Source organism: Seriola aureovittata, chromosome 6, assembly GCF_021018895.1.
Source record: "Seriola aureovittata isolate HTS-2021-v1 ecotype China chromosome 6, ASM2101889v1, whole genome shotgun sequence".
Lineage (NCBI taxonomy): Eukaryota > Metazoa > Chordata > Actinopteri > Carangiformes > Carangidae > Seriola > Seriola aureovittata.
Window position 1 is genome coordinate 25648313 of NC_079369.1, and position 17395 is coordinate 25665707.

Genomic DNA, 17395 nt, shown 5'->3' on the forward strand with positions numbered 1-17395 from the left:
AACAAACATTTGCCAAGTAAAGACCAAAATTTTCCCACTTTTTTCCTAGAACTAAATTAATTTATCAAATAATTCGGTTAAATACACAACAATGAGTAATAAGCTCTTGACAATAATGGAAACTTCCTCCCTGCTATCTCCCACTGAATAATTATTTCTATATTTACTTATGTATCCCTGTGTTTTTTTTTTTGTCTTTCAAAACTTTTCCATTTTTCCATTTTCATTTGTTTTTTCACCTTTCATACTTATATCATTCAAATAATTAGCGGTTGTATTACCTGATTTATTGTACATGTCCTTTGATCTATAAAAAACAAACAAACAATTAATCTGACGTCCTGTGTCTGGACCTCCGCAGGTCAAATGAATCGTTCCCCGGGTCTGTTTTTCACAGGGTGTTTTATCAGTTTACCTCAGGTCACAGCGATCCGCTCTGTCTCGAAAGGGTTATTATGACATTTTCTGGGTGTTTTAAGGTGTTTTCCCTCCGCTCGTCACATTCCATCTGTGTGGACGTTCAGAAGAGACCAAACATGCAGGAGCGCAAGGAGAAGGTTAGTAAGGGTCACTGCTGTTCTTACACAACATGGAGTTCATTGACCCTACGTGTATCTATGCCGATGAGATTGTCGGGCGGGGGGGGGGGGGGGGGGCATAATGTACAAGGCGAAGAAAAACACTCCTAAATCCTTGATGAGAAACAAGCAAGTGGGAGGATGTTTTTTCTCCGCTAATCAGAAAACAGCAATTTGTGTTTTTGGCTCTCGTCAGGGACCTCGAGGAAATGTTTTGTTTCACAACCTTGCAGAAGCTCAGTTGTGAAACATTTCTTGGAAGAACATTTTCAGTTTTGCACAATGAAAGCATTTCAGAGCTCAATCCCTGCATATGGGTTTGATCAAAACAAACAAACAATCCTTTAGGATGAATCATGTGTTTTAACTCTAAACTGTGCTCTGTGTCTGGCAGTGTGAAAGTCCCGTGAGACTAAAAGTGAAATAGCACTAGAGCGTGGATCATCTGCCAGGAAGTTCCAGGGCGCTCACTGAGACTCAGTGATTTTTGGCTTGAGATAGGGGGAAAAAGTAAGTTTAGTCTGTCCAAACTCCAAAAAAACATGCCTACCCGCACCTCCACAGCTTACGTGCTGCAACCGCTTCCAGAGAAACAACAGTTTATCTGTTCACCCAGTTTATTTATGAAGCATCTCCACATAAAAGTTCCCCTCGTAGGTGTATTGTAGGATTGGTCACGTGAGGCGATCTGGATAATGTCTTGAAGCCCCTTGTCTTCAGCTGTGTTGATGCACTTTCTGGCGACCCATTTAAGGATTGCATTGGTTGTTGTGGTTTTGTTGACAGATCAGGCTTTGCTGCGCTCCACCAGTGTGGTGTGACGCTTGATCCCGCCTCTGTGTTAGCATCTTTGCTAACATTAGCAAAGATGTGTTTCAGGGTCGTTGTGCTTCGGTGGAAAGACAGCTCATCACCGCAGTATGTACACACAACTTTGATTTTATCTAAACTTCCATTCAGAAGCTTTTTAAATCGAAATTGGCTCTAATTTAGCTCAAATGCTGAAAAACTGAAGTCCATATTCTCCAAATCACATGTGAAAACATACGTTTCCTGACATGGATGAATTGTTTTGGTGCTTGAAATTGTTTTAACCAAAGTCTTGGGGTCATAAAAATTGTGCAACATATGAGTAAAATAGTAGACAAATGTATAATAAATGTCTAAAATGCAGAGTGTTGTCTCTCTTCTTTAACCAAATTTTAGAGGCGTCCTTCGAGGCCTTCTAGCTCCGGCTATGAGTCACCTACAATCTCGCAAGAATATGAAACGGAAAGTGGAGAGTCAACAGATTTTAACAACATCCAAACCATATTTTTATGCTGTATTATCGCAAAGATATTAATAGAAATAAATGCTGACATTAAAGGGTTAAGAGTTATCTTGTGAAACCTTTGGGAGGTGGGCGTAAGGTGGGCAACCCCTGGTTTGGGAACCAAGTTCTTTATTTTCTTGGTGAGGAAGTCCTCAGTTTGTTCTCAGGTACATGCTGCAGACGTAATACATGTTTGATGTTGAGCTGCAGGTTCACCACTTGTTTGACTTCACTCACACACAAAAATGCGCTCCCTCAAACAGAGACACACAAACGCCTGCAAATAAATATAAAAGTGAAGATAGTATCTCCACAGTTACAGATTCTGTCTGGCAGTGGCTCGTGTTTATCCTCCCAGATTCCAGCAGGGTTTACAGTAAGGGATGTTTTGACACACAGGGGTCACTGGGTAAGCAGCAAGAGGGAGGTGGCAGGTGGGGGGGTGGGGGGTGGGGGGGGCATAAAAACGATCATTAACCCAGTCCTCTGCATCGCTGCCCTGATCTCCCCTTGGCAGCGTGTGACTCAGGCTGCTGATAGACGCCGTCCCGCTGCAGCTCAGCTGTAAACGAGGCCTGAAAAGGCCGTTTCCGCTCGCTTATCTCCGAGTGTGTGACTGTTTACGTTGGCACTCCTGAGCCGGGTGTGTTTGATCATATCATGAGAGTGCAGCAGGTGGTAAACACACACACACACACACACACACACACACACACACACGCACATTTGCTTGTTGTAACTTTCTGGGTTATCAACAGAAAGTGGAGTATTGACATCCTCTGTAATGATTGCACACAATCAGTATGAGTCACAAAGCTAACAGAAGAAGGTTGAGGGGTGTGTGTGTGTGGGGGGGGTGGGGTGGGGGGGTGGGGGGCTGGTTCATCATTTACTCGTTGAAAAACACAACCTTGATGGTTTCATGTCAGGGCACAATCTTGTTGTGTTACCATGACAACCTGTCACTCAGGATGCTCTGCATACCATAGCACTTCCAGCTGCTTTACCCCACACACACACACACACACACACACACGCACAAACACCAGCCGCAAACACACACATTTTCATATCACTGATGAATGTTTGGAAGTGGGTTCTTCCTGCGACAGGACTTCACACTCAGCTCCACACACAAACACACACACAATGATGAGGCCCCACGTTTGTTTTGTTTTCTTTTTCCTCTGAACCCCCGCAGTTTATTTGTTAGATTCCTCTAGAGAGGGGGAGAAGAGTTGGGCGAGCGAGGGAAGACACCTTTCTCACAGTCTTGTCTGAATCCAACTCTAAATCTAAATCTAACATCACACTTAACGACACTGGTCCCATCAGAAAAACTAGACTCACCTCCTCACGGTTGTATCCCTCCGCCAACCTGCCAAGTTGTAGGAAACATGGTCACAATCTTCCTGAGTTACAGCACTGAATAATGGAATAAGTGTTTTTTCAGAGCATTATGATATCACTGCGAAGCTGACCTTTGACCTTTTGGATATAAAATGTCATAACTGACGTTTGACTCTAATAGTGTCAAAGTTAGTGTATGAATTGACCTTAACCTTTGACCTTTGATCACCAAATTCTAGTCAGTTCATCCTTGAGTCCAAGTGAAAGTTTGTGTCAGATGAAAAGAGATTCCCTGATGTACATTCACAACAGCATGAGGTCACGTGACCGTGGGTTTCGACTCCGACAGTAACAACACAGGTGATGTTAATTAAAGGGCTGTGATGACTCAGGTGTAATTATGGTTCCACTGTATTGAAGTACCTCACAAGACAGTGAGTCGACACTAACGATATCAGGACCCTGTTATTAATTACACCTGCACCGACATGTGAGAGTGTCAGCTGTGAAAAAGGCCCATTGACTTTGATGTAGACCCCCCCCGCTGTGTCACCTGTTCACCCAGTTGTGTTGTTTGGTCAAACTTTTACTACTTCGATTTCAAATCTAGCAGAAACTTCAACATTTCCAAAGATGCAACATATTTGTATCTAGTCTTTCTCATCTTTACTGGCAAAAGATGGAGGAAGTGTGTGTGTAAAATCACACACACACACACACACACACACACATCTGGAATTTGTCCTTGATTTGAAGCCTTTTTTAAGCTTTTTAATTAAAAGAAAATTCCATTTGTTGAAATGAATTTAAATCTATCTCTCTATCTCATTTTCATAAACTTGCATTTCTTCATTAATTGGTCTTTTAGTTTTTTGCACTTTGTAACATCGGTTTGAAAAGTGCTAAACACATAACATTTTTATTTTGTTTCATTGTTACTCACTGATCTTCAAAAAGCTGAAGATTTATTGAGAATAATATTTAAACAAGCTTCAGTTACAGCTGTTTTTGCCACCTGACGTCAAACTCACTGTACAAACTTTGTGAGAATTAAATTCCATGTGTAATCTACACACAATGAACAGTATCTGCTGTCTCGACACACACACACACACACACACACACACACACACTGGCTCTGCCGTCATGTTTTTCTGGCGGCAGACGTGTTCATAACATCAGCGTGAGGCTCCTTCTAAACAACATGGCTGGACTCCGGCTGACATTGACCCTGATGTTGCTACGAACGTCTTACATCAGCTACTCTGTTTTTCTACTGTTATGTAACTTTATAGCTGAGTTTGATGGCCTCTCCATATGCACCGTGTGTGTGTGTGTGTGTGTGTGTGTGTGTGTGTGTGCATTGTCGAAAATGAGGACAGGAAGGGTGCACTTACTCCTGGAGACATGTCCCCGCTGGCTTTATTTTTATAATCATAATACGTCAATATCATCGCAGTGCAAACACTTAGTATAAAATATCATCTTTAACAAAATTTACATTCACATAAAACATCTCAATAAATACAATAAATCTTTAACCAAAAAAAACTTGACAAATATCTGATCATTCATAATATATCTCTGAAAAAGACTCTACAATGTACAATAATAGCTAGTAATACCTACATATAACAATTGAAACCCGTATCATACAGTATGAAAATATCCAATTTACAGGAAAAATATTGTACATAAGTCCAGTCCATCAACTTTCCATCAACGGTTTAAAGCAAGAGTATAAAAATCCTCATTTTTAACCTTTTAGAATCTTAAAGTTAAGCATTCCAGCTACTATATAGACTTAAATCTATTTCAAACATGATAAGAAGTACAATAACATTTCAATCAGGTTATGGTGTCCAAATAAATCTCTCCAAAATCAAACACTTGCCAATATTTTGAGATACAAAACTGTCAAGGAACAAGCTCAAACAGTAAAAATACAGGCATTCAAACAAAAAGGAAAAATCCACAATTACTGCAGCCGCACATTCAGTTGTGCTGCAGCTCAACACGAAAAGAGTTTTGATATGTTTATGAAAATAGGTTGGCACATTTGATAAACCAGCTACCTGTTGACTACAGCAGGAGCGAGGAGGAGGAGGAGGAGGAGGAGGAGGAGGAGGAAGGAGGAAGGAACCCCCCTGCCCTCCACCCCCGGCCTGATGTCAAACTATCCTGAAAATATGTCCTCGAAAAAGGTTCGCACACCAAGCTCATGAAGAAGACACGGGTCAAAAAAGCACCTTACATTCAAGAGGACCGCGACCTTTACAGCGCATGCATGAGGACAACATCACAACAGAGTCACTGCGTGTCCGCCGCTCGGCCTTGTGTTCATGTTTCTTCAAAGCATGCATGTAGGAGCCACAGGCTTGCAGGCAGTGCATGCTAGAACAGATTAGAGGAGAGATAATGGCCGTGGTTAGCCGCGCTGTGAGTAGCATGCTATACCAATAGAATAAATCATCTGGGTTTGTGTGAGGAAGCCAGATAAGGAGGTTTGGGTGTCTCCTCATGAACAGCACATTTCTTTTTCTTCTACCAAAGCAGCTTTTAGTTCATAAAAATAGTCGAACAGAATATTTTAACGATAGAAAATATTTTTTAATAAACAAGCACGCAGAAAAAAGTTTCTTTTTTTTTTTTTTTTTTTTAAATATAACTCCGTGAGGAAGGAATCACACTCGCACGATTACAGAAAAAAAAAAAAAAAAAATTCTAAGGCATGCTTCAACTCCACAGAGATACAGACTGGTGTGGCTAGCTATGCACACTCTATTGGCTACATACACTATCAGGTCAAAAATAGGATCCAGCTGGCTAGAGCATGCAAGGAGGCTGAGAGAGGAGACAAACCGCTTTATTGCTACACTTTGACGAGGAAGAATCTGGAAGTCAAGCATCACAGGGAAACAGACAGCAAACATGACTGAAATGCAGCAGTGGCATCATGCACTTAAAGACGCCGAGCGGCTCGGCTCAGGGGAATCATGTGCCGTTAAGAGGGTTTCAGCGAAAAGGGGGGCAAGAAGTGTAGTAAATGTATCACTGACCTGGAAATGATCGAAGGCAAAGCCCTGTCGTGTTTTGGCAAGTTTAACACCTTTAACCGCCATTTTACAATGAAACATTTGGCTTCATCTGCTTTAAACACAGGGAGAGCATCGCCCCCTGGGATTAACCTGTCTGAATTGGTGTCTGATAAATCGATAAAGGATAAATAAAAAAAAATTTTTTTAAAAAGGCAACAAAAACCACATGGCAAGAAACTCATTGTGAGGAGTGGTCGCTAAGGCAACAGCACTGATTTGGTTTTGTACTGAGAGAAAAGGGTCGGTGTAAGTTGCGAGAGGGATTTACAGATGTGTTTGAGGCTTTCGTGCTACACGATCAATTGTGCATTTCGATGTGGTTTTATTTTAATGCTGATTTTTATTTTTTTTTTCGTTTTGGGTGTCGACTTGGGTGTCGATCCTGGAGACGTCCTTGGCCTGTGATTGATTACAGGGCAACTTGGCTGAAGCGTCCTGTATCCTGTTCATGAAACAACAAACAGGGCTCAAGTGAGGAAGGAGGGGCTGATCAAGGCCGCCGTGTTCAGTCCTGGCCTCCCATTGGACGATCAGTGTCTCCACCTCTCTGTGCTGCACAGACAGTAGAAGAAGAGCAGAGACTGAGAGCAACTTTGCTTCTCTAAAATAATCTCTCTTGTTGCTATTTGTGGTATGTCCCCCACCTCCACTGTCATTTTCTTCTTTTCCGCGGTCACCATGGAGACAGCATCCCTCACACCATCGCCGTGGGGACAGAGGGCAGGTACCTGGTGGTGCTGGTGGAGGTGGTTGGCTTTGCCACGCTCGGGCTCGACGTCCTGATGGTGGTGTAGGTGGTGATGGTGGGGGCAGGGCTCAGCCTAGTGCACACACTGCCGTGGGTGAACGCGCTGGACCGGCGCTCGGCGATGCCGGGCTGCTGCTGCTGGGTGTGAGACAGCCTGCCACCTTGTCTGCGCCCCTCCAGGAAGTAGGTGAGCATCTGACCTTTGCCCTTTACACTGACCTGGCCACGGCAGACAAAGTTGTACTGGTCTGTGATGAGGCGGTAAACGTCTTCTGTCACCTGGACAGGAAACACAGATGTATGACATTAATCATGATGTTCATGAACAAAAAAACATTTTCACTTATTTTGAATGTAAAGATAACAATTTATGCAATATTGTAATTTTACTTGGAAAATTTCATATCCATAAGGAAAAATGTCTTAAATTAATTCCCTCATTTAAATTGTTTCTATTTGATCTTAAACGTCACTTTGTCTCTCAAATTTGTAACAAACATGAAGTCCATGTCAGCAGTTAATATCTACTCTGAAATGTTTGTCTGAAGAAGTCTGTCACTTAAAATATGTCTTTGTCATTCACAAAATTACAGTTTTTCTGAATTAATGAGATAATTATGTTGTTAATTCAGAAAACAGGATTTAAAAAATAAAAAAAATAAAAAATCTGCTCTGTTCCTGAATTAAGATTATTATGCTGTTAATTCTGAAAAAACTTTAAAGTAAAGAAAAATCCTGTTTTTCTCTATTAATGACAAAATTATCTTTTTAATTCAGATTCAGCAGTTTTTTTCCTTTAGTGAATGTATTACACTTCCATAAAGAACTGATATGTCACTGAACTGACACCTGTGTTGAATCAGAGATTGTTTCTTTTGGTGGTAAAAAAAACAGTTGAACATACTGGGAAATATGATTATGTTTGTGCATTAAAGGAACAGTTTGATCTTTTGAGAAATATTTTTCGTATCTGATGTTACAGATGATAAGATTGACTCTATATGGTAAATATATGACAGGTGATTAGCTTAGCTTAGCATAAAGAGAGGAAGCAAGGGGAAACAGCTAGCCTGGCTCTGTTCAAAGTTAAAAACTATGATTACCAACATCTCTAACTAATTAACTAACACAACATATCTCATTTAATTTAACATGATCATAAATGTAAATATTAAAACAACAATTTGTGGTTTTAGTTGGAGTTATGAGACCATAGTTTATTTATCCTCATCTCCTGCTACAGCAGGGGATCTAGGATTCGGTCAGCACAGGTTTTGGTTTTGGTCTCTGCATAGTTACAATGCTACCAAACCTGATCACTTCCCTATTGTTGTATCCCTCCGCCAAACAGTCAAGGTACAGGAAATATGGTCACAGTCTCTCCTTCTGTTCCTGAATTACAGTGTTGAATAATAGCCGAACATTATGATGTCACAGTGAACTTGACCTTTGACCATTAGGATATAAAATGTCATCACTTCATTTCATCCTGTTAGACATTTGAGTTAAACTGTGTCATAATGAATGAATTAATTCTTGAGTTACGGACAAAAATGGTTTTGTGAGGTCACAGTGAGCAGCAAATTTGAATCAGTTTGTCCAAGTGAATGTTTGAACCAAATTGGAAGAAATTTCCTCATGAAATAAAAATACTTTCAGCAAAACAAGTAAGCGAGATGTAAGGTGTTAATTAAATAACTTTAAAGCTGCAGACAGGTGTATTTTTGGACGGAGCCAGGCTAGCTGTTTTCCCCTGCTTCCAGTCTTTTTGCTAAGCTAGGCTAATCCCCTCCCAGATCCAACAAGATTCAACTTATTTTTATTTAAAAACCTCTTTGTGCACCTCAAGTGGATTCTTCTCTCTGCTCTTTTGTTATGTGTTATGTGCTGATTTTTTCATGATGCAGTTTTCATTTTGTCCTCTTAACCAGGTCTGTCTTGAAGAAAGGTCTTAAAAAGCAGAAGAAGAAGAAGACAGGCGAAGGGTGAGGGCAGTGGTGTACCTGTATCTTTCCTTGTACTCCGGTGCTGTCCATCCTGCTCGCTACGTTCACTGTGTTTCCCCAGATATCGTACTGAGGCCGTCTGGCTCCAATCACTCCTGCCACCACTGGGCCCACGTTGATACCTGGAATGAAAGCAACAATATCTGATACCAGGTAACGCCATGACCAGAATCAACAATACTGAGAGTGACTAATGTACCATCACGGGGGGGAAAGTTTCGTGTCATGATTTATGAGGTGAATGCATCATTAACTCTGTGTTTTGCTACATTTGGGATTTCTCTTTTCTCTGTTTATTACTAAATCATCTCCACGTTAAAACACAGGACCATTTTTATTCCTGCACGCCAGCGACAGCCAGAGCTGGAGGCCATATTGTTTTTTGGTTGTCCATCCGTCCATACGTCTGTCCCATTCTCGTGGACACAATATATCTCAGTAACACCTTGACAGAACTTCTTTAAGTTTAGCACAAACACTCACTTGGATTCAAGGATGAACTGATTCGATTTTGGTGGTCAAGGGTCAAGGGTCAAAGGTCAAGGTCAGTATGACCAGGGGATGTAACCTGAAACTAGTCTGAGTGGCGAAGGCATAACAACCACAAGTCAGTGATTCTAGTTTATCATAAACTAGAATTTCAGGTTACATCTCTGTTTATCCAGAGTCGTATAAAATATGAACCATTTGTGTGAAATCTTGTCATAATTGCTGAGCAGTCTTGAGTTACGGCTAAAAAGTGTTTTCTGAGGTCACTGTGGACTTAACCTTTGAACTTTGACCACCAAAATCCTAAAAACGTACGTACAGACAGACGGACGGACAACCCGAAAACAATATACCTCCAGCTCTGACTGTCACCGGCACGGAGGAATCATTAGAAAGTGTCATGGGTGAAATCTCTGAACCAGCAAGGTGATCACTGCACACCTGCAACGTGTTCTAGGCCGAGGCCTTTTTTTTTATTTTTGGAATTGATTCTATTGATGCTGATATTGATAAGACTTAGTATTGGTAGTATTGAGACTGTAGATATTGATCCACCCGCTCCTACCTCAGTGGCTTCTGTTGCAAAAGAAGTCAAACAATATCACTAATTACACCACTTTGATGACGAGTCGCTGAAAACCAAAAGGTATTGCTTCATCTTCACAGCTGCAGTTCTGGAGGTCTGGCACTTGTGGGCCAAACCTGACCCCGGTTTGTTTTTCTGTGCTTTCTGGAAATGTCGTCTTACGCAAATTACCAAAAATTGCGTTTTCTGCAAAGTGGGTTCAGTGGTGCGGACAAACATTCACAGTTTTTTACACATGGAGCCCCACAGTCTGCAGACAGGATGGCACTGTGTACACCAGGTTACACTGGGATTAAACAAGGGCTCCCGTCGCAGGCTCCCCACAGGATACCCAACACAATGGAACCCAGAACTTCAGTTCTCGCTGTGACGAGCTTCCTGGAGGGTAGCGCTCTTTCTGTGATGCATTTCCTACCACACTTACCGGCACTGAGCGTCGACACTGTCCAGTGCAATAGGTCAAAGACGCGCTTGACACCGATGTTTATATAGACCAATGTGTGTGTCTCTTCACTTACCCACTCTCAGGACAAAGTCGTTGTAAGACTGGTAGTTGATGGCGTCCAGGACGTCAAACATCTCGATGGCGAAGTCTGACACGGTGCATAAATGTGAGGTGATGGACTTCTTCACCTGAGAATCAGCAAAACACACAAATACCAAGAACACAGTGAGGCAGGGAGCCATGTTAGCCCCCGTTTCATGATTATTCCCATTTTTATCAACGCCCGCCACAAAAGCACACAGCGGGGGGGGGGGTTTTCCCCTACAGTCAAACCGCCACTGTGACTGAATGGTGGAGTTTATTTTGCGTAGAAGTTCTGCAGAAAAAGTTGCAGAAAGAGCTCTTTTGTTAGTCAGCTTTGCAGTATTTAAATAAACTTTATGAATGCAGAATATGCTGACACCACGGGGGCTGGTAATCCCTCACACAGGATTTGTGGAGCGAAATGTGACAGTGTTGGAAATATCAACAGCCAGACAATGACTACCTGGAAATGCTAGGCCGCTCAAAAATGCTGTGTGCATTCTGAACTGTTTCAAAACGCACTAATACGCTGCAAACACACACACACACACACACACACACACACACACACACACACACACACAAACAAAACTCATAAAAGATCTAAATATAGCCGCTGCATGTGTACCTTGGAGGCAGTTGTAGGAACCAGCCCTACTGCAGCCATGTATGTGCTGCCAATAGTCTTGATTTTCTCAATATCCCTGTAGCACTCTTTATCCATCAGCTGGGGGGAAAGAGAAGAGAAGAAAAGAGGGATGAAAACAGGAGGAAAACATTACTACTATAACATATTTCAGTAAACTGTCAGTTGAAGTTCATACATTTTATAGGCTGTGTTGGCAAATGCAATTTGAAATGAACTATTTTAGCGCGTTTGAGTAAATTAATGCTTTATGTTGCTGATTATAGATTCACACAGGCCAAAAGTCATCTGTGAGTTATTCCCCATTTTGAAGAACTTTCCCAACCGTGACCAATGCTTATTATCCTGCATCAATAAACACTGTATTTTCTAAACCCTCAGTCTTTGAAAGTGACATTACGGACGTCACGTTGCACCAGAGCTTCACCTCCAGCGTCTCCACAGGCAGAGCAGCCAGACACGAAAGCTAAAAAGATTTACGAGGCGTTTCACTCACCTCGTCAAAGTCGGCGATGATCTCATTGAGCAGCCTCAGACACTCGACTCCCATGTTGTTCCCGTCCAGCTCGATGTAGAAGTCGTTGAAGTTGGCGATGGAGGCAAACAAGACTCCGACCTGAGCGTAGGACTGGTAGTACAGGTCCTGGAGGAGGAGGTTTAGTTGCTTTAGTGGTGTAAGAAAAAAAAAGCTCAAGGAACGCTGCTTTAAAAAAGTCATTCAAGGTTCAGTTCACCTAAATTGCAAATAAACGTTTGAGCGTGAAAGTACTGGAAACAAAATGTGTGTAGCAAAATAATCTATGGTGTTTTTTAGTCTGGTTAAACTGAACCCTGGTTCATTTCACCCCAATACATTTGGGAAAACGGTAATCACACTCGGGTGCGGACCAAACCAATCGTACTGAGACCCTTCGTTTTTGGTGTGAAACAGTTCTGATCCGACCCCACTAGCAGGTGAACTCACAAGTTCGAGCTAGATGTTTACTTCCCTGCTCCGGCCAGACAATCTGACCAATCACATGAGGGAACGTTCTCACCTGGTTTGTAGTGATGCATTTTGGCTCACTTGAATTCTTCTCTGTGTGAAAACAAACCGAAAACAACTGGACCCCTCGTACATGGAGGGGTTTGGAGGATTTGTTGTTTTACCGTGTGACCAAAGTTCCACACTTACAGCGTTTTTCCACCACATGGTAATGACCTAACTCGACACGACCCTACTCCACTTGCTTGTACTTCTTTTTGCACTGCAGATAGCACCCTCCAACGTAGCGTTGTTACTAAGCAACAATGCACAAAGCAAACAAATCGTGATATCATCTTCAACACGACACACACATGATCAATGGAGGATACCGAAGGGAAACCAAACAGAGAAACCTGCACCTCCTCGACTGACCACGGCGTGCTTTTGCAAGTCACCATGATCAGAGTACAGAGCAATAACTAAGAGAAAATGTAACAGGCTGCAGTCGCTTGGCTTTTTAAAATTGGCGGGTTTGTTCAGAAACGTCCCGTCTTGCACAATGGTGATGCAGCAGTGACCATTCTCTCTGACCAATCAGCAGTCTGCGGCATTTTCACATCACCTCAGTGTTGCGACCTGGAAATATTTGGGACAGATTTTATATATTAATATAATAGATAAAGCATGTACAGGAAAATATAATTTAATTAGATTTTTGTCCATTATCCAAATACTATTTCTATTCTGCTTTATGTGGGTGTATAACAGTTTTGAGACATCGGTCTGTGCCAAGGTGTGTCACAATCTGAGATTAGATTAGATTTTGCTGGCTAAAGATCAAAGGTCAAGATCACGGTGACCTCACAAAACATGATTTTGGCCTCGTGAATGCAATATCTCCAGAACTCCTCAAGGGGAATGCCTTCAAATTTGGCCCAAACGTGAAAAGAACAAAACTTTATAACCTTAACTCAAGACTTCAGTAGACTTTAAATCACTCTGGATAAACAGGGATGTAACCTGAAACTAGTCTGCGTATAACTGCGAGGTGGTAATTGTAGTTTTCTCAAGTTCTGAGATGTTTGTCTTTGAGATTTCTGCCTCCAAACCAAACACAAAGGACATGAATGGAATTTCTGTGGTGGTCACAACATTAAAAATGAACATCTCTTTCCAGAAAGAGTGTGTTGATCCACAGACTTCAGTGTGAACAGTTGACGTTTGAACTTCTTTCTCCGGAGGAAACAGTCCCTTAATAAGATTTTCTGTGGATTATGAAATTCAACAGTAATGCAACCCCGAGTGACAGTTTCCCTGTCACTCGGGGTTGCATTACTGTTGAATTTCATTTTTCACTGTTATAATCAGGTTCACTGCGTTGGCACCATTGCACTCAGCACACATGATCTTTGCTCATGTGAGGTCTTGACTCTTTATTGGATATAAGTAACTTCTGCTGAAAGTCCCCAAATGACATTAGTCCAAAACATTTTTGCTTTGCCTTTAAAATCAGTGTTTCAGCTGCAGTTTCTCTTCAGGTCAGTCAATCATGTGTATGTTTATTTGTTTTGTTTAAACCTACTCAGGAAGTTATGCTTGTGTGCACTGGACATATATTATGCACCAAGGTTCCAACTGTGATGTAGAGATTTACTGTATACAATAATTCTTGAAATGATAACTTACACTGTGTCCTCCTTATGAATTTGCATGTGTTTTCATACAGAGTTACACTTCATTTTACATGGGATGCTACTGGTTCTAATTCAAGATTGAAGAGAACTTTATTGGCAATGCCTCCAACAAAATCACAGTTGTGGTGTCGTTCCGAAATATAACATAAGGATATAATAGGACCGCAGAGCACTGGGAACTTTCAGGTTCCATTTTAAGACTGCGTGGGGTGGCTGCAGAAATCTCTAAAACCTTGAACAAATAAAACCAAAACTATGGCTATAAGTGAGAAATATATACTGTATATATATATTTTTAAACATGTATGAAATGATGCCGGGCAAATAATAAAAACAAGAAATGGAGCTGGCAATGAGGATGGACGTTCTGCTCATCGCCTTAAACAGTTACTGATGTGCTGTAGTGAAATAAAGAGCTGTAAACTTGCAGGTAAATTGCAGGTTTTTTTCAGTGGTTATGTTGGAGCAGTGACACTTTGAATTCCAGGCAGCAGAGTCCCACTGCGTTGTGTTATGAATACAGTGTATGGGTGAACTTTAGCCCAGAGGAAAGAGAGGAAGCTTTTCTATACACTGTCGCTCTGTGGGGTCACCAATGTGCCGGAAACATACTTCCTGTCCCCAGTGTTTACTAGTCTGAGCCTCAGATGATCACTGCATCGTCTGATGCACAGCCCGCTGATTGTTGGAGGATAGGAACAACTTTATCTTTTTTTTTTATTGCTAAAGAAAACCATGAAAAGAGCAAAACCAACAATTAATTTAACCGACTAACCAGCACCGTCAGCGTGGCCACATCTGGTACATATACACTGTATGTGGTTGTAGGATAACTGCTTTATCCTGTCATTGAACGTCACTGTCATTAGAAATAGACACACTGCTAAATCTGGGTGATAGAAAACACAGTCCTGGAGATGTTTCAGAATAAACTAAAGTTGTGTTTTTATTAGTTTCTGAATGATAATGGACTTCTTTTTGTTTTGTTTATTGTTTGTTTATAGTAATGAAAATATGAAACAGTGCTGTTGTTATGTTTGAAACAGTTATTCATCTCAAACAAAATTAAAGGGACGCTCCACCAGTTTTACTGGTGAAGATCATTAGTACCACAATGCTCAGTTGTGTAACGTCCTCTGTGTCTGTTGTGAGTCATCAGGGTTATTTGGGTTTCAGATTGTAGACTGTTAATCATTAACAAACTGGGGGCATGGAGTTTAAAAAATGGGGGCATTCACCTGGCAGACAGGGTCTAATGTAAAACGGCTGTCAAGCTGCATTATGGGAAATGTAGGAACCAGTATTTTTGGAGCTTAGCACAGACTTCTGGACATTTCAGCCTCTAAATTAAACTTAAACTCTGGTCTCAGTGTCCCATTTTACATGCTGGGTATTTATTAAATGATTTTAAATTAACATGCTAAATAGACTCATTTCTGGCTTTGCAACATCAAAGCTGTGTTCTAATGATTTTGTAGTTTTGTTCTATTTACTCACAAACATTGAAATGTCAATTATACAATCAGCATCCCAATGAACACGAGCCTTTATGACACGAGATGACAAAATGTCTTGCTTTTTTTATCTATTTTAAAGTGGTAATAAAGACTTTGGTCTCTACACAATAACATACAGAACCGTACATATGTGTATATGTATATAAGTATATGTATATTCTATATGCAACAGGAAATAAAAAATAAAGAAGAAAAATAAGGGAGTTTGTCACATTTTCTTGCTGTTTAATGGAAACATTTATAATAAAAAGACTAAAAATAACGCAAATGTTAGCATGAAATGTCTAAATACAAACATTGAGATGTGAATTTACTTCAACTTTCTTTGTTTGAAAATGGCTCCTGATTGTATTTTTTACTGGTAATGGGCCGTCAGCTCCATCATATTTAATGTTTCTGTTCATGTCATATAAATATAAATATAAATATATATTTAAATATAAATATAAATATAAATACATTTGTGGCTTGGAGTCAGTGTGCAGGTATTACATTTTCCATTCATACAGTGTATAAATAGACTCATAACTTTTACATTGGATTAGATTTGGACACTAACATTTCCATACTTTTAGTGTGTGCACACAGCTTTACTGTTTACAAACCAAGCCTGTCCTCGTGAGGGGCTTATGCATTTCCTGATTCGCAGGCCAAAGAAAGGATGTATGTTTTCATCACTTCCTGAGGAGGGGGCGAGTGGGGTGGGGGGTAGGTGTGTGTGTGTGTGGGGGGGGGGGGGGGGTGGCGGCCAAGGAAGGAACAGAGATCAGTGGAGGGGATGTTCATCAATCAGTGGATACAGACAGCTCACACTTCCATTTTAACACCACAACACATGGTCAGGGAAGCAGAGCCATTGTCCCCAACAGAGGGGATATTTTCCCACATCGAGAACCAAACGCAGCACAGACACAGAGAGGATTACGCTGGTATGCACAGGTCAAACATGAAGCCTGTACCCTGCTCCACTTTTAATCAGCAGCTATCCACTTATACTTCCTCAGCTTCACCAAGCTGCTTCACAACAGCTAATAAGCACTGATTTGGTAATTTATGGGTCAAAAGACGAGCTGAGGTCAAACTGGGCTACACATGGTTGAGAATGACAGATCTTTAGGCCTCCAGATTCACGGCGTGATGAGCTGATGAGCTGTGATCAGCTGACAAGTCCCTACCTGAAAAATAACAATCTGCATGGGCTGTCCCTGTAACAGCAATCCCAGCTTCTGACATCACACATCTCACAACTTTTGAACAGAACTTTATCACCTGTGAGACCCAGACAATCAAAACTTTACCTCCAGCTGCTGACAGAAATCTGAAGAGATCGGTTATTTAACGAATCTACATCTGAGTGCACGACAACAACACGTTTTAATGAGGAATCTGCCATTGATTATGGCTAACATATTTCCTGAAGGCAGCAGGAGATACAGATGTTAAAAGTAAAAGCAGTATAGAGTTAGTAATCTCAACTGGAAGCACTTAAGTACTTGTATAATAGTTTCATACTGTTCTTATAGGGAACATATCTGAACTTAATGTACTTGGAATCTAAAAGTTTTAACGTCAGTATCCCGTGATATTTCTCTGTCACCAGGATTCAAATGTGACCTTATCCATATTTATCTTAGTTTTAATTCATTACATAGCAACATACATTATGTCATACATTATGTTTTTCCTTTGCATCAGTAATCAGTGCGTGAGTAAATATGACGTTTCAAGTTTCAACATGTAGTTAAGACTTGCTTTTAATTGAAATATGGTCTTTTAAGAGCTGTTGATATCAATAGCTATAATTCAATTAGCACACGTCAGGGTGAATCTAAGAAGTCAGGAGATCATAAGTCATGTAAAAAACATCATTTG

The 17395-nt window shown here is 41.0% G+C and overlaps 1 protein-coding gene across 1 annotated transcript in view; it reads right to left on the minus strand.

Moving 5' to 3' along the window:
- Positions 1 to 4631: 4631 nt before the first annotated feature.
- LOC130170784 (adenylate cyclase type 1-like) overlaps positions 4632 to 17395 on the minus strand; it is a 50672-nt gene continuing 37908 nt past the window's right edge. The window contains exons 16-20 of the mRNA XM_056378413.1: positions 11842 to 11988; positions 11328 to 11426; positions 10689 to 10803; positions 9093 to 9217; positions 4632 to 7368 (exon numbers count right to left, since the gene is read on the minus strand). Coding sequence (XP_056234388.1) covers positions 7036 to 7368; positions 9093 to 9217; positions 10689 to 10803; positions 11328 to 11426; positions 11842 to 11988 — 819 coding nt within the window. The 3' untranslated portion in view covers positions 4632 to 7035. The remainder of the gene's footprint in view (positions 7369 to 9092; positions 9218 to 10688; positions 10804 to 11327; positions 11427 to 11841; positions 11989 to 17395) is intronic.